The sequence below is a fragment of the Anopheles coluzzii genome, chromosome 2 (assembly GCF_943734685.1).
Source record: "Anopheles coluzzii chromosome 2, AcolN3, whole genome shotgun sequence".
Taxonomy (NCBI): domain Eukaryota; kingdom Metazoa; phylum Arthropoda; class Insecta; order Diptera; family Culicidae; genus Anopheles; species Anopheles coluzzii.
In genome coordinates this window covers 100,024,617-100,042,713 of record NC_064670.1, presented here as the reverse complement: position 1 = coordinate 100,042,713, position 18,097 = coordinate 100,024,617, and the positions used below count along the sequence as shown (strand labels likewise).

Genomic DNA, 18,097 nt, shown 5'->3' with positions numbered 1-18,097 from the left:
ATATGATGCTGGAGGTCAACTGTTATCAAAGCTGGGTCCAATTCCAGTTCCATTGGGGGGCATCCCGTAATGGTTTGTAATCATTTTCACATACTTTTGCCTTTGACTTTGCCTTTGGTCGGCCAACCTCACATGGATGTGTGAGTGTGATCAGTGCGTGAGTAATCAAACTGTAAAACAGACTGCGTGTTAGGTTAATTCCGTGCGATGCTGAAGGGTAGGCAGATGTGCTGTAGTTGAATTAGCTTAGATTAAATCACAGAATTGAATTTGCAAATGATTGAACTTAGTGTATGGATGTTGGATGACTGATCATGACTTCCAGACTTTTGTATCTCCAATATCTTATGGAAGATGTGGCATGCAAACTACAGTAACAATCAGATTGATCAGTGTTCCTCTTAACTTAACAACATATTGGTGTACCTGTTCTGATCAACGGTCGATCACGCACGATCAGTCGTTTTTTAATTCATTAAATTAAAGGTTAACAATCGCCTCATTAGCCAAATCTGCACCTGCAGCAACTGGAGCAAAAGTGATCGATCGATCGATCGATAAGTTCATTTTTTTACTCACCGAGTTCATGCCAAACTATCGCTCACTCAACGATCGTTGATCAGGACAGGCACCATTGTTGATATTATCGAAAGACTTAAGAGAACCTGTCAATGTTCGGATAGTACCTGGCACTACAGATACCTCACATACAATACCCATCCGTTATTCCAAAATCCAAATTATTTACTTTATTATAAAGTTCATGCAATCCTTTCTGGCAGTGGATGATAGATTCAAGGATAACATGCTTATATACAAACGCTCGGGCTGCTCTCGATCGCCGAGCTATAATACTGATCGCCTTTAATTCGCCTTGCCTTCACCACTGTTCCAGACCTGGTCGGCCGTCGCATTGTGCGGGATCGTCACATTATGCCCGACCAGCCAGGGATCGAAGCGCTTCAGCTCCTTGATAAAGTCACCGTACGCTGGATCGGCGCTGGTCGATGTCGTTTCCGGTACCTTATCCTCGATCTGCTCACCGAATGTCTTCTCGCTGCTGATAAGCGTTCCGTCCGGTTTGTCCTCGCGCTTGAACACCGCATGCCCGTCCCGCTGGCCGGTAACGTAGGGGTCGAATCGTGTCAGCACACGAATGTACTCGTTATACTCCGGGCTCGCTTCACTGCCCTGGGGCACGGGGTCATCAAACTGGGCCAGCGACAGTTGGCGAACCGGGCGCAGTTGCGCAAAGTTCGGCACATTAGGGGGCAGATCCTGATGCAGCGCATCGGTCACCGGGTCGGCCGGGATTGGGACCTTCTTTCCGGTGACCCAATCGTCGAAGCGTGTTAGAAACTCGGCATACTCCTTAAACTGCTGATTGTTCTCGTTGTTGGGGACGCGATCGTTGAACGCACCGTTCGGGTACTCGTCCACCGGTTGCCCGGACTGTGGTGCCGCTGTACAAAGTCCCACCGCCAGCAGGGACACGGCGATCGTACACACCTAAAAACACAATACATGGCAAAAGCACACAGGTTTAATAGAGATGTATGATTTGTATGCAGCTGTTTGACAAACACGCTCGATGACACAATCTTCACCGAGCAGCAAGCATTTTGCATAAACCGGGGAGTGTTAATTACATTATGGGAAACGTTTGCACAACACAACGATAGAAAGCAACACTTGCTTGCTTGCGTTTGACTCTGTTTCTCTGGTTTTTTTTTCTTGTTCATTTGGCAAATCCTTTCTCCATTAGCATTGCTTGCATAAGTAATTTAGCGTTTAGTAAGCGTCCTAAAAGTGCTCCTCCACTAAACCACTCAGGTGGTAAAATGCAGCCACCTTGTCGTGTTAATGCAGTCGTGCCGATGATGCGCATGATCACTTTTTTGCATTTCACGCGATCGAGGTTCGTGCGGAGTTTTCTCGCGCCTCTAGAAACTTCGCTGAAAGTGTCCTGCAGGTAAAATGGTGTCAGTGTTTGCAGGTAAAAGGAGGAAATTGTTTAACAAACATTGAGATGAGCAATGATCACGATTTTCCAAGAGTTTCACGACCGTTCACCGTTCATGAGATTCATGTGATTGTGCTTAATGGAAGATGTTAGCAAACAATATGACAAGATCATCGTGTGTGATTGTGTATTTTATTTTAAGATCCTTTTGCCACTTTGACTGACTAAAACATCATCGATCGTACATCCTACATTAAGAGACATTAAACTCGGTCGTGGAAGCATCCAGAGGCATTAAAATCCAACTTTTTCAAACAACATCATCTAAAATATGACAAGATCATCATCGAACGTATATCCCCTTTTTAAGACAAATCAACTATATTGAAGTAACCGGCGGCATTAAAATCTAACTTTTTCAAATAATATCATCCAAAGTATGACTAGATCATCATCGATCGTATATCCCACTGTAAAAGATATTCAACGTCTGACATTGAAGTATTCGGGGGTACTATAATATATATTTTTCAAAAAACAAAACAAAACAAAATTCCAAAGCCTGAACAGATCATCACCGATCGTATATCCTACATTAAGAGACATTAAACTCAGACATGGAAGCATCCAGAGGTATTAAAATTCAACTTTTTCAAACAACATCATCTAAAATATGACAAGATCATCATCGATCGTATATCCCCTTTTTAAGAGAAATTCAACTCTTGTATTGAAGTACCCGGCGGCATTGAAAATTAACTTTTTTCAAATAATGTCATCCAAACTATGACTAGATCATCATCGATCGTATATCCCACTGTAAAAGAAATTCAACGTCTGACATTGAAGTATTCGGGGGCATTAAAATCTATCTTTTTCAACAAAAATAAAACCTCCAAAGTCTGAACAGATCATCACCGATCGTATATCCCCCTATAAAAGAAATTCAACGCCTGACACTGAAGTATTCATTCGGGGGCATTAAAATCTATCTTTTTCTAAAAACAAAACAAAAAACTTCCAAAGCCTGAACAGATCATCACCGATCGTATATCCCACTCCCATATAGCATTGCAACTCTGCACTGTTTAGTAGCCAAATTCCCCACAGCAGTGAAAACTACAACCCAAGGCAGGAATGCGTTTCATAACGTGCACGGCTGCACTTTCACTTTGTTTGCGAAAACGTAGCTCTCGTCGTGCAAAATTCGAGAAGAAAACAGATCCCATTTGTACGCGCCTGCAAAACCCTGCCCGAAGCAGCAGGTGACGTACCGTACACCGGTACGGCACTGTATGGAAATGCCCTTGAATGCCGCATTTGCCGCAGTTGTTAGCACTCACAGCATTGATGGGCCCGTAAGCGGTTAAGCAATTGCCGCCGGCTGCCAAAACCCCGATCAGCAATTAACGGCAGAACGCTAACCGGAATGTTGATGAAGGACCGAAAGAAGGTTTCCTCCCATGTTTTGTCACATTCCAAAAAGCCTCTAAGGGGGTTTGATACTACCCCAAGACAAGTTCTAGCGATGAACAGCATGATGATCATTATTATCGTATAAATTGCAAGCTTAACTCCCGTAACGATCAAATTTCACCGCTCTGCGGATAGCAGAGCCTGTGTGGAGTTGTTTTTTATGCGAGCAAAATCCACCAACACCTGACGGATGAGAACGATCCAGGAAATAAGAAATGCTTCGCCGTGATCAACAAAGATCATGCAAAGATCGCTCTTGAGAAAGAGACACACACACAGACACAGACATGCCGGAAAATAACGGATTCAACTCACTTTCAAAGGTCCGCGCATCGTTGACATTGATCTAAATGGAAATCCGCCTACTGCGCGCGAGGATCACACTGGTTTGCTGTTCGTTGTTGTTTCTTTTCTTTTTTTTGCACTCACGATCACGATCAGACACGCCTGAAGGTGACTGAATCACTGTAAAACCTCACAAGCCAGACGCGTCCGGTAGCGTTGAAGATTGAATGCCGACTGACGGTGGCTGCCGATAAGGTGATAAATTTTATGCAAAGATCAAGCTCCACCATGATCATCCCCCAGGTGATGTTCGTTTGTTGTTTTTTTTCGCACCTTCTCCCGCTCATCTCACATCAGCTCACCGTCAGTTGTTTGCCGGCGGGCTCGAGATTCATCTGGGCGGAACCATACCCACCTCGGAATGACGTGATGCGACGTGAGAACGGTTGGTGCTTACCATCCATCTCTCTACCTGACCTTTGCAGCTGAGTTACTACCGAAACCGGACCAACTTTTCTCGCCCTCCCGGAGTGTTTTTGGGTGAGTGGCTCGTGATTGATTTGGTGCCCGCATGCTTCCGGTTCTAATCGTTTCTACCTTTCTACGTTTTACCTGTCACCCGGCGGGGCTTGCTAAGCGTCTAAGCCCTAATGTGCCTATAAATAAGCATACGACCATCGGCAATTGCTCGCATTACACTCGAGGCTAACCACTGAAGCACACCCGCACCAGCAGCAGCAGCACCAGTTGCAGCAACTCCCGCACAAGCTAATCCCCAGTCCAAGTGCTCGAAATGTCAGCTCCATCAAGAGTCCGGTTCCACCCGCTGCTGGCACTGCTGGTGGTGGTGTCGATCGTGGGCGCACAGTACGGTGCCCGTGCCGCCATACTGACCCGTGCGATCGAGGCACAGAAGACGCTGGTCGAACGCGAAGAGCAAGCACTGCAGGAAGCAAAGGATCAGGTCTACCGGACGGCACAGAACGCGATGGATGTGTCGCGCGATGCGATGTCGAACGTGGCCGAACAGCTCCGGTACGCCGTCGGTTACCCGTGGCGGGTAGCAAGTGAGGCACTCGAGAAGCCGAAGCTGTACGCCAAGTACATGCTGTACCGGGCGACCAATGCGCTGAACGGAGAGCCCGAAACGACGCCCGTGCCGGTTGTGCTGACGAACGACTTCCAGCCCACGACTGCCAGCGCTCCACAGGCCGAGGGTGACATTGTGCCGCAGTGGATTACTGGATTGCGTACGTTCTTCAACCCGGAACCGGCCGTCCCGAACAAAGATCTTCCCAAGCCGAGGTAAGTTGGAGAGTGTTTTTCTGTAGCGTTAAACATGCTTTCTAACAATCTCTTTTGCTTTCTCCCATGTACAGCCCATACATCGAGGTGATTGAAATTAAGCGCAATCCTGCGACGGAGCTGGTGGCAGAGCCAGCGGTAAGCGAAACCGCACAGGAACCGCAGAAGGAAGTGATTCAGCAGTAACGAGGCCATGCGAGGCCAGTTGCACAAACTTATTTATCTACACACTTACCCCCTTTGCTGAATAAAACTCAAATACGATAAGGAAATTGCTTTTGAATTTGTTTACAAAGATTTTATTGCAAATTTCAGTTCAATAAATATCTCATTGCTCTTTGCTTGCTTCAGTTCACACGCCTGCATTATATGGCTAAACGTTTGCTAACGACAAATGTCGGCTGGGTCTTTTAAACCCTCTGGCTCAAGTCTAGTCAAGGGTCCGCTATCTCTAGCTAAGCTTAGACTTATTTTATACACCTCGCTCTCACAACCTTGGCTTACCTTCCGCTCCAAGGCACATCTCCGTTGGGACGTGTTCGGTTGAGAAGGGATCAAAATATTGCTCTGCAATACACTTTTACACACTCTAATCACAACTTTTGGTCAGAAATTACACCTTTCTTGTTTACTTACAATCTAATCCACTTTACATCGTAGCGATATATATGACAATTGATAAGGAGGTTCCACTGGGCGAATGAAATAAAGGGAAAGAGAGAGAGCTGACTTGCAAAAATATCATAGCATCTGCTCGAAATAATCCCCAAGGGGATCTGTTCATTCATCAACATCCTTGTTGCACTTTCTCCTTTTGCTGGGCATACGTTGGCACCCACCTCTCCAGATACGTCCGCTCTCTTTGAATGACGTACCTGATTGCGTACCTACTCTACCCTAAATGATTAACCTAATATCACATTTGCATTCTGCAAAATTGTAAGCTCCTTTCTGGGCATGGTCTAGCGCATCAGCACACGGTACCGCTTGGTGGCTTCGGGCGTGTGCACCGACGCAACGGACAACAGCAGCTCCATATCGTTGGCAGTGATGTCCATGGCGGTGGTGATCGAGCTCAGCGTGCAGAAGTCTGTCGCGAGCATGACGCTCGCGATCGTTTCCGACTGCAGGTAGAGCTCGCGCAGTTTCGATTCAATAAACGCCATGCACTGGAAGTAATGAGGAACGAAATTAGACACCAACTCTTCTTCCGTGTGCTAGGTGGGCATAACCTTTTACCTGATAAGCGGAGATTCCAGCGGACCACATCGCACTGACAGCCTCCAGCATGGACGATACCAGCTGCGACATGCCGACGATGTCGCCGTCCACGAGCGACTGCGACGAAAGCAACCGTACCTCGTGCGTGTCCAGGTTGGCAACGATGGCATTGTTCTCCGTCAGCTGCTGCTCGTACAGCGTGAACCGGGCGGCCAGGTGCAGATCGCGCTTGAGCGCTGCCTCCCACTGGGCCGGCGGTGCCGTCGTTGCCTGCAGCACCATATCCGGCATGTAGTGGTCGGTGATGCGACTAAACAGGGACGGCATAAACCCGGTACGAAAGCATCGCACACCTTTCTCAGTCTTATCGCTGCCGGTGCTGCCGGTCGCATCGGTCGTGTGGTGATGGTGACCGCTTGCTGCACTGTGTCCTCCACTGTTGCCGCCCCCTGCACTGCCAGCACTACCGGTATTGTTGACACCGTGACTACCACCAACAGCACCACTACCACCACCTCCGACGGAGCATCCCGAGCCGGTACCGCTGCTGTTGTTATTCTCATCATGTCCACCGGCGGCCGCTGTTCGCATCCCCTTCGGGAAGGGAATGTCGATCAGCTTCAGAATACTGCCCGGATGCTTCGCCCGCAGCTCATCGTTCTCGTCCAGCGTAGCCATCGTGTGCCCCGGCAGCACAATGAGTGGAATGTTTTCACGCATTAAAGGAAGGCCACCGGACGGATGACCACCTGTCGTACAGGCAGCATCCTCCGGTACGGGCTCTCCTCCTGTCAGTTGTTCCAGCAGTGCCGATCGACCGCTCCAGTACGGTCTATGGCTTCCGTTCGGCGACAGCTCCCCAATAAACTCCATTTCCGACGCGTTCGTTGGCGTTTGCAGACAGTACACGGTCGGTATCTGATGGCAGACGGCACACTCGGGCTTTCCCGCTTGCCTGCTGCTGCTGGTACTACTACTGCTCGGTTCTATCACACCAAACGATAGCTCCGGCAATGGGGCAACACTGATCGCTGCCTCCGGTTCCTCCTGCTCCCCCAGCGCGTGTCCTTTGCCGCGCTCCAGCAGATGATAGTCGGGCAGGTTACGGCTTTTGAGAAAGTTGGCCGCAATCTTCCGGTACCGGTCGAAGCTGTTAAACTTTTGCCGGCAGCAGTGCTTCAGCGGCTGCACCATGCCGAGCGGCCTCAGCACATCATCGTCCGGCGTTCCCGCCTTCCGGTGTATGTCCTTCAGCATCTCATTTTCCCCCAGCACAAACACGACCTCGCTCTTTGGCTCGCCTTGGTCCTTCTCGCTGACCGCGTCCTTCTGCACCTGGTAGTCCCCTCGCAGCAGACTGATGTACTTGAGCTGCTCAAACGCGATGCCTTCCTTCGTCTTCTCCACGCCCCAGATTAGTCGCTGCTGCGATTCGGCCGCCTCCGACGAGCCCACCTGCCCGAGACTGTTCTCGGTAATGAGATAGGATAGCCGGACGGACTCCCGATCATCGCCGTCCGCGCTGCACCGACCTTCACTCTCCGCCTCCAGCACGAGCGCCTCCTGCGCCAGCTCGGGATCGGCTGGGGTCGGCTGCAGCAAAGCCACCTTGCCGATTTGATAGCGCGCCTCTAGGTACTGCTTTTCGCGCGCATTCATCACCAGCCCCGTGTCCATGCTTTTGTTGCCTATCCGCAGCTCCTGGCGGACGAAGCGCGAGTCCCGGTACACCAGCACGTTTGGAATGTCATTCATCACGTTTTTCTTTAGCGCTTTCTGTACCTCCTCGTTTGCCGGGCTGGTAGCGCTCGTGAGCTCCCCGGTGGTGGCGGTATGCTGGGAGATATCCTTCTCGCTTCCACCGGCTAGGGAGGCTAAATTTTTCATCCTCGTCGCTGACCGAACCATTCCGGATGAGGCCGAACGAAGCAGTGGTGGTTGTGGCGCCGCTGGTGGTTGCAGCAATCCTGCAGATCGTTCAGCAAAAGGCACTTTTAAATCATGCATGCCTTCAGCTGGGATTGAAGCTGCCGCTGCCGCTGCTGCGTTCGCTCGCTGCGCAATGAAGGCGGTCCGAACGTTCGCTTCGTCGAACGACTCCACGTACACGGTGCGTTTAATTTCGCAGCAGCGTATAAAGTACGACAGCACGTTCAGGATCTTGTCGAGCGTGTTGCTCAGCTGCGAGCTGCCACAGATGATGGTTTTCGAGAGCTTGGTCGGGTAGCCGACCGCACCGTACAGGTCGCCGAGCTGGGCCCACAGCACGCTGTACGGATGGTTGGCGGTAATTTCGTTCATGCGAATCTTTTCCCGCCTGATCAGGTCGAGCTTGCTGCTGGGGGACGAATCGTCCGTGGCGGTCATTGCCGCGATCGTACCCACCCATCCTAGGTGGTGCGTCAGGACGGCAGTGATCATGGTGCTGATGAAGCTGGAATTAAGCAACACGTGTCCCGTTGAAAAAGAGTCGTCAGTTTAACCCAAATAACGATTTACTTACAAGTTTGTATCCTTCGTATCGGCTGACGACAGCAACGAGCATAGATCGTTCATGAACGTGTTGGCGAGCGAGGCAAGGTTACGATCGGTTAACGTGCTGCTGCTGAGCGTCAACCAGACTGGGTTGTTAAGCCGCGGTGCTGTAAAGAGATCGTTCAACCACTGTTGCGTCGAATGCCAGGCTCCCAGCATGATCTGTAATGAAAGACACGAAATTTGAGCGTTGGTGTCTCCTCCATTTACACTCTTCTAGCAGCCCTCTTACCTGCAAAAACAATCGCCATCGAATGTACGCCTTCTCAACCGCCACCCGCACCCGGCAAAGGATCGATTCGAACACCGTCATGTGCTCGGAGCAGAACGTGTCCGTGTCCTGCAGCATCACCTCGTTCAGCCGTATGCAAACTGCCACCCCGAGCCGCTGCTTTTTGCTCGGCGCCTTCCCCTGGTAGTTGGTAGCGGTCGAAAGTAGCTCCCCACTGTACGCTTTCCGTCGGTTCATCAGCTCCATCGTTTCACTGTTCCGACGATTGCGCGATACCACACATCCATCACTAGCCGCCGCACTGGTTACCGTCGCACCCGCATGCTGCCCAACAGCACCACCGGCACCACCGCCGCCACCACCCGCCATCATCTGGCCCAGCTCGTCCAGGTGGCCCACGTGGTCCGCAACCGTGTGCCGGTTTTCGAACGAGGTCGACAGATTCTTCGACACCCGCCGGTGAAAGCTGCCGTACGAGTGGCAGTCCTCCAGGCTGACGCAGTTCGGCGGTGGCGGAATGTCCACGCTAAAGTTGTCCGTGCTCATGCGACGGATGCAATCGAAGTCGCTGTAGATGGAGGACAGGCTGCTCCGGTGCGACGAGGAAGTCGGATGGCGCGAAGAGCCCGACCCGGACAGGCCCCACGGATCGGTTCCACCGTACCCGGAGTCGACGCCACTGTTGGACGAGTGGCGCAGGTCGGCAAACCGATCGAAGTTACAAAACTCAACCGGCAGCACCGGTCGCAGCCGGTGTAGTAGCGAAGGGTCGTGCTGGGTGGCGGTTGACGAGCTCACCGTGAACGAGTGTAACGACCCCGTCCCGATCGAGCTTAGATCGCTCACGGAGGGATTGTAGTCGACGCCGCCACTGCTGCTTCCAATGCCGCTAGTTGTATTGCCGCTACTGCTGCCATTGATGAACAGCTCCGAGCCGGGGTAGGTGGACACGGACGACTTCTTCGCCCCATTGTACACCGGGGTGGGGAACACGAGCGAGCACATCAGCGTCTTCGGTGCCTTCAGCCAGTGCACCTTGAAGCTGCTGCCCCGGAACGCGATCGGTGCCGAGCCGAAGACCATCTCCTCGAACTGTTTAATCTCCGTCTTGAGTACTGCCTCGCTGCGAGGATCAGTATGCTGCAAGAAGAGAGACATCGCGTACCGTTAGTACCTCAAGCTTGAAGAAGCTTGTTCGGGGGGCGACACACTTACTTTCCGCACCCGGTAGACGACATTGCAGTGTTCGCACTTTTGCACCTGCGGCACCGACGGTGGATGATGATCGCTGGCGAAAGCGGCCGCTGCCGCCGCACTGTTACTATCGGACGACACCTTCTCGACCGTGCTGGAGTCGAACAGGAGCTTCCGGCCGCGGATGTCACACTCCTTGAACACCAAAATGCGCACCTGATCCGCGCTGAACGGGAACTGTCTGCGGGAATGGGGAACAATTAAAGAAGACGAACAATGGTTAGGAAGATAATCGAAGACATCACACGCTCGCGCCACAAACACCCTTTAGATACAGGATTGTTTTATAAGCTTCATATAAAAATCTGATCTGGATTGGTGCCACTGTCAGTGGGGAGGCAATGATAAGACACCAGCGAGTTATTGGGAGGATTACGACGACCACACGACCATGGCTTATCTGTCTTGATGACAGCTGTAAAAGGGCGACAAGGGATGGGAACCAAGTGAAGTTATCAATCTGATAGAAGGTACGTGCCTTACAAATGCGATCGTATCAATGATGACAAGGTTCAAGTGAACATTAGAGACGTATTCGCGGTGGTGATGTGCTCTTTGGAACGCACTCACGACTTTGATCCGACTCCGGCAAAATCCAACCCCCTAGTTCTGCCCGGAGCTGGAGTCGTCTGGAGTCGTCCGGAGTCGCCCAGAGTCGTTCGGAGTCGTCCGGTGCAATGTGCTTGTGATTAGGTGATTCATTTCGTTGAGTTTTTTGTATTTTACTTTACGCGTGCACTTCGTCTACAGGCATTTGTTTCGAAGGCCTACTTAGGCCTACTCCGGACGACTCTGATCGACTCCGGGCGACTTTGGGCGACTTCGGACAACTCCGGATTACTCCGGACGACTCCGGACGACTCCGGATGACTTGAACTCCGGACGACTCCGGACGACTCCGGATGACTTGAACTCCGGTCGACTCTGGACGACTACGGATGACTCCGGACGACTCCGGACGACTCCGGATTACTCCAGACGACTCTGATCGACTCCGGGTGACTTCGGACGATTCCGGACGACTTGGACTCCGAACGACTCGCAACAACTCCGAACGAATCCCAACAACTTCGAACGACTCAGGACGATTCCGCACGACTCTGGATAATGCTGGGTCCGGATCCGGAGTCAGTTCCAAAATTATCGGAGTCGGATCGGAGTCGACACCAGATTTTTGGCAACTATACCCATCACTAGTTGGCAATGACTTGTTAGACACTTTGACCCATATATGCTCTACTTGAAAGGATCTTTTCATACATTTCAGCATCTCATCTCAACCTTAATAATTAAAAATGAACTCGTGGCATACAATCCCCCCCCCCCCTTTCTTTAAAACCACAGTACAAAATAACATCAACCGTTTGGCGCATGCGCATTGGTGCATGATCGCACTTATTTGCCGCCGTTCGTTCGTTCCGTTTCTTTCTTTTTCATTCGTGCCGTTTGCGTTCCAAAGTCACGCGGCGAAATTCCTTCCACTACAGTCACATGACTTGGTCTTGCTGGTCCCTTGCAACCGCCTTCTGCCACCCCCAATCGGCTAGCCGGTACCGGGATTAATGGCGCAATGTGATTGAACGCGCCAACATCTGTGTGTGTGTGACAGACAAACACCACGAGCACGTTGCTTGTCGGAAGTTTTACGCGTTTGATTATCGAACACCATCGGCATCGATGATAAATTGGACGCGTTATCCAATTTTCTTCCTTTTTTTCGTAGGGCTGGATTAGGTACAACGCAGCGTTAAATTTGATAAGAGATTGCGCTAATGATCGATCGGTTATTTTCGTGTTCGCCCAGTGTGTGTGTGTGTGTATGATTAAACATTAAACAACTGGGGGGTTTTAGTTTGTTTCTAAGACTGTTTCATCTTGTTATTCTTCTTTATTCTTGAATATTGGTAGTGGCACACGCTTATCATTTAGTCCGGGTGATTAGATCCTGCTATCGAGGAGTCGAGCGCACAGCATGTGCTAGATGTCGCGTGACATTGGGGGTTCGATTTCCACGGCAGACAGCACGACTCGGTCGTTAGCCAAACAAGAAGAACTGAACAAAAAAAACACAAGGGAAGTTATCATAAGAAGCGGAAAAACAACGCACGTGAGTCGGGCACATACGTAAAAGCTGCTTATCGTCCGACACGATCAATAAAACGTTCTTTATGTAAGATCCTTGTCGCCGTAAAGCAAAAACAGCGGAAAAAACAACAACAACACGAACCAGGAGAGATTGCCAAATGACGATGACTCGGTGCTTTGCCCACCCTCTATTCTCTGACCCACCCCTAATTTATTAACAACCAGTCCACGTGAGTTAAAAACACAAAGAGCACGCTCAACGCTATGAATTATGCTGTCCACCTTGCCGCCCCTCCCGAAAGCCATCCGCAGTGAGCCGGATTAGAGCAAACAGGCAAATGATAATCGTTTATTTTTGTGACCACCGCCATACCTTCTCCTCGCTTCTGCAGCAGCACCAGTGGGACCAATAAATCAGAATTTTACTCCCGCAACCCGCGGGGTGGTTGTGTGCTGATTGTTGCTATAAAAAGTAAGCTCGCAGATAAAATAGATGGCACAAGCGCGTGCGACGACCGCGAAAGGTGTGGGTCTCGCTCACATGAGATGCTGATAATAGCTTCTTAGGCCCGATCTCGTCTCATCTACATCGAGTGCGTTGCACCCGTTGATAAGAGGGGGGGCGGTTGTTGTTGAGTAAATGTTTGAATGGGGAGCGGTTTCTATCTTTTTTCCTTTTTTTGTTTTGTTTAACACTTTTTAATGTAGATGCATTTTTAGCAATTAAAGGTTTATTTTCTCAAATAGAAGACAAGAACATGTGCTCAATGTGTTGCATTTGTTACTTTTCATAGAACATAGATGTAGAGATGGGTAATTTATGGGGATGTTGAGATAGGTAAGATTCATCAATCGGAATAAATCCTCAAAATGATTCAATTAATCTGAACCTCTAATTTAGAGATACATACAGGGTTTTCCAGGGGTTATCATAGTTGTTGGACACTTCCTTGACTCTTACCTATTGGAAGCGAACTTCATATATTGGAATTTGGACTCTATGGCACCCTTTTTGGACAGGCTCCTTAGAAATTCCTATTACATTTATCCAATAAGGGTGCTGTAGAGTCCAATTCCCATTACATTAAGTTCATTTCATGTAGGAAAGAGTCTATATAGTGTCCCACAGCTATGAGAACTCCTAGGAACCGCCGTAAAGACTTCCAAAGGATCATGGATCTCGAATGATTTATAACAATGCAAACATGCATGAATATCTACTGATTCTATCATATACTTAGTTATGATTCCCTAAATGTTCATACTACGCTGAACATTAACACGAATCTTGAAAGATTCATGAATCTCTTAAGAATCGTGAATCTCTAAAGATTAATAATTCTCTATAAAATTTTTATCGGGCACCAGAAAAGACAGACCAAACAAGTTTGACACATCGAGTAAGTGTTCATATGAATATGTAGAGATTAGTGAATCCCTAGACAATCTTTAGTGATTCGATTCGAGACTAAAAGTTCAAAGATTCATACAGCACACCACTACACTGATGACGTTCTACGTTAAAGTTCTTCCGAACGAAAAGCAAGAGACACACAAAAGCACATGATTGAACCACGAGACGAGCCACACGATCCCCTTCTCCCTCCGCGATTCATTCACGACACTATTTTTGTTACTAAAAACAAGCACACTCCGATGCACCACCTACCTCTTGCAACAATGAATCGATCGACAGACAGTGAGCTGGCTGCACATACAAACAAAAAAAAAACTGCATCATTTAATGAATGAACGCGTCATCTGAATGGGTGGGTGCCGGGAATGGACCGACTCGGGGGCATTCGCACCCCGTACATGTGCCCTATTTTAAGTGTCAACGTGCCTCCCCGCCACGAATCGCGTTGATCATGCGACCGGAACTGCATCACCGGCTGCTGAGACGGAATGTGTGACAGAACTGCACGGGCGATCTTGCTAGCTTTGTATGATCGATCGAACGTCACGATTTCATGATTGACACCGTGATGCATTCCCCACACCACCCGCTGTCGGTTGTGCGGTTGTGCAGCTTGAACGTAATCTGGTCACAAGATTCGAAATGTTTCTTGTGCCGCGGAATAAACGAAGGAAAAAACACGATAGAACCCCGCATCACGCGCTCTCCCTTCCTCTTCGCGCCACCAAGCACGATCGTCAAAAGGTTCATCGCAATAAAATAAAGATGCCGATGCGAATTTTTGCTGCCCCCTTGGCCCCATTTATTTCGTAGCCAGCAGAAGATGGCCACGGTGGGAGAAAGAATGCGCGGCCGTTTGTTGCGTTTTTTTTTGCTATTTTTTCTGTCTCTTAGACACCTTTCAACGCGTCTTTGTTCGGAGGACGCATTTTCCATTTGTCTCGTGCGCGCGCCCATGTCCACTTCCTTCTCGGATTGTCCAAGCTGCGGCTTGCGGTCTTTCCACCATTACGCAAGTACACACCGTCCCGCACACGAGGAAGCACGCGCCCATGGTGTGATGCGCCAGGAGGTCTTGTGACCGGCGAGTGACGATCGTTTCGTTGGCGAAAGCAATAATTAACACTAACCACCGCTTAAGACACGCTGTGTCACGACACACTTTACTGTTTTTCTCGTGCAGCGCGCGGAGGTCTGCCGAGCCGAGCGGAAGAAGACGAGACGGGTCGGAGGAGGTTGTAAACATAAAAGCCAAATAAAGCTATTTTATCACGCACATCCCGACCGCATCAACGGGGAAAGGATGTGGAAAGATCAAGGAGAGGGTTTGTTTTTCCTTTTTTTTTGTTTTCATTATTTTTAGATTGATCAGAACAATTTGAGTGGCAGTTTGCGTGCATTGGAACTATTTTGGTTGCACAACGTGGCCAAGTTCAAGATCGTTGATCGGGCTCTATTTGTGCGTGTGTAGATCCTCAGGACCCGAAACCCCCTGATTGACGATCGGTGTTGATGCAACAGCGCGACAACAATTCATTCATGCAGGACGATTCCGCGAGGACGCGACAACAATTTAAAGCACCGGCGGCCGTCAGCCGCGGGCGATGAGTTTCGTTTCTAATGACGCAAATCATACCGAAGCGGCTAGAGTTACCAAACCCGAACGGGTGCGCGAAAGCAACCAAATCGATCGATACGCGATCGACACCGTATGCACGTGGAAGCCGATCGCGCATGCCACCCCCACCCACCGTGATTCGGGTGCAACACCGCCCCCAGGTAGGGTAGTCGACCGATCGCGCCAAAAATGAAACCCTCGCTCTAATCTAACACGATCATTCCTTCTTTTCCCCCTTTTTTGCCAGTAGCGCCAAACTGTGACCCTTCCTGTGACTCGTGCACTGACGCCACATAAGCACACACACACACACACACGCCCAACCACATTCACGCATTGGACCGATCAATGTACAAGCAGAGGATTTCGGTTTCGTTGCGCTAAAAATAATATCCGCCATCCGTATCGTTCGGTGGGCAAACGGGGTGAGGGGCCGGAACAACAACAACAAATAGACGAGATATCGCGCAACGCGCCCACAGTAAACATCGCGAAATACGCGCGAGAGGTGGCAAAAGGCAAGAAGCAGCACCACCCCCTAACGTACGAATATATAAATGCACGGGGTTTTTGGTTGGGGGATGGTCACGCAGATGATCGTGATAGTTGTAGTGGGTGGGTGCCAGGGGGCGGTGGTAGATGACAGCCGATCAACGACTGATCAACGCCAAACCGGGGAAGGGGTGCGCAAGGTCTACCGGTAGATGATGGGGCATGAGTGGCGAAAAGAAGCACGTGATTTTTCGGTTTTCGTGGTCCCTCCCTCGTACCCGACCACGGTTTTGCGGTTGTTCGAGCGTTCGTTTGTGTTTGTGCCGATTGTACCGGTTTAGTAGTAGACGGCGGTTTGGACGGCGTGACAGGGTCGCGGGAGGTGTTGAGAAAGAAAGCATAAAATCAACTTCATTCTAAACCGTTCTTCCGTGATGTTTTCTGTTTCAGCGATCGTTTCCAGCGATGGTGCGCTAGGCAGTGACGGCTGTTTATGGTTGAATTGAGCCGGAAGTGACACGAGCATCGTTGAAAATATTATTTCTAAAACGAAATTATTCGATTAGGGTCGAAATGCACAGTAATTAATGATGAATATTGCTATCTATAGCACAATTTGTTTCAGTTAAACGTATCAAGCTCCATTAGAGTGTTGTTGAATGCAGAAAAAATGCACCAATGCGCATTTGTGACGAATAAACAGTGAAACACGGAACACTGCCTGCCCCATCATGTGCGTCTTTATCTGCACCCGGTGATGGGGCAAAAGGGAAGCCCCAACACAGCGCACCGATTCACAAACGCCGGCCAAAGAGCATACGCGCGCCACACCTGTGCGAGCCAAAGGCAACACAGATCAGAGGAGACAGAGATAGGAGACGGCGGCCGCCGGCCACTCGAACGGCAGAGACAAGAATGGGCTGATTCTCGTGACTCGCGCATCGTCATCGTTTCACAACACAACACAGTGTACAACACAGGCAACACACACCACGCCCTCTCGCCTCGTCCGTTTCGTGACGGTTTTATGAATAAAAGCCGCGGAAGCGCGCGCTCTCGGCAAAGAGATAAATAACGCGGCGGGAACGATATGTCAATGATTTTTGTGAGATTTTTTTTTCTTTGCTACTCTTTCTGAAGGTATGCAAAGAGGTACAAAGGGTGAACTTCCGCGCTTTTGCAGAAGCGTTTTGTTCATCTCGAGAACATTCATTTTCATTATCGGAGCAACAAACCGACCGGTATGATAAAATCGCGTCGGTTTGGTAGTCCCCTCCCCTTACTCGTCCGGCCCATAGTTCGTGCGTCATTTTACGCAATTTTAATTGTGTTACGCACTGTGCCGCTTTTGTTACGCCACGGGCGTGTCACATTGGGCACGTTGGTGATAACAGCAATACGGGAACCAATTAATTTGCTCAACTTTACGCACTACATTGAGACGATAGAAGCAGGGAGGCTGTGGGGATGAAACATGTTTATATCGCAGTATGATGTTTCTCAAAACAAGGTTCCATTTCGGTACGAACATTCGGTCTTGGAACCTTCCCGATATTCACGTTTGCTATCACGTTCCATCAAATCTCACCTAAAATGACATCAATTTTGCGTAGTTTACCTAATGCACAATAAAACCCCCCTGGCCCTCCTGCAAAGGGTATCCACACCGGGCGTTCTCCTTGTTCTGGCAAACTTACCCTGGGCTTGTTTTCTGCGACGATGAGCTAGTGTTTCGTTTCTTGTTGAATAGCAGCTTGTTGAACAGGGCCATCATATATTTATAGTCCAAAAAAAACCAGGGCGACCGGCTCGATTCGATTGGCAGGTACGGTGGCGCGCACGACAACGAATCGGGTGGGGGGGGGGGGGGGGGGGGTTTGCTGATTTTCCGCTACCGCTGCAATATAGAGTTTCTTCCACTCACGCTCCCTCTACCACACGGGGAAATTGTTTCAACAAAGATCACTTACAGCCACTTTTTTGCAATTTTTGCCACCGACATCGAATTCTATCGGTATGGTACACACTTTGTGCAAAGTGGCATTCACATCTTCATCACTATTTACAGGCCATTTTGTAGGCCGGCTGCACACAACTGTTTCCTTCCCGTTTGACGGGCCGTATCACTGCCGGTAGAAGCATTTCCATCACGACACGGGTGGGGGTTTAGTTTTCACATCTAGTTACCCGCGCACTAACGATCGCCGAATTTCC

General features: G+C 49.7%; 3 protein-coding genes across 3 annotated transcripts; 1 reads left to right on the top strand and 2 right to left on the bottom strand.

Moving 5' to 3' along the window:
- Window positions 1–719: 719 nt before the first annotated feature.
- On the bottom strand, window positions 720–3,969 carry LOC120949106 (uncharacterized). The gene is made up of 2 exons (XM_040366119.2): window positions 3,755–3,969; window positions 720–1,509 (listed from the first exon to the last, which is right to left on the bottom strand). Exons 1-2 carry the CDS (start codon window positions 3,779–3,781, stop codon window positions 865–867), a joined length of 672 nt encoding a protein of 223 aa, XP_040222053.2. The 5' UTR covers window positions 3,782–3,969; the 3' UTR covers window positions 720–864.
- A 98-nt stretch (window positions 3,970–4,067) lies between these two features.
- On the top strand, window positions 4,068–5,240 carry LOC120949107 (uncharacterized). Its single transcript, XM_040366120.2, has 2 exons — window positions 4,068–5,029; window positions 5,104–5,240. Exons 1-2 carry the CDS (start codon window positions 4,518–4,520, stop codon window positions 5,213–5,215), a joined length of 624 nt encoding a protein of 207 aa, XP_040222054.2. The 5' UTR covers window positions 4,068–4,517; the 3' UTR covers window positions 5,216–5,240.
- Window positions 5,241–5,301: 61 nt separating this feature from the next.
- On the bottom strand, window positions 5,302–17,748 carry LOC120949108 (uncharacterized). The gene is made up of 6 exons (XM_049606661.1): window positions 17,581–17,748; window positions 10,233–10,452; window positions 9,018–10,157; window positions 8,754–8,947; window positions 6,269–8,684; window positions 5,302–6,198 (listed from the first exon to the last, which is right to left on the bottom strand). Exons 1-6 carry the CDS (start codon window positions 17,655–17,657, stop codon window positions 5,992–5,994), a joined length of 4,254 nt encoding a protein of 1,417 aa, XP_049462618.1. The 5' UTR covers window positions 17,658–17,748; the 3' UTR covers window positions 5,302–5,991.
- Between the last annotated feature and the right edge of the window lie 349 nt (window positions 17,749–18,097).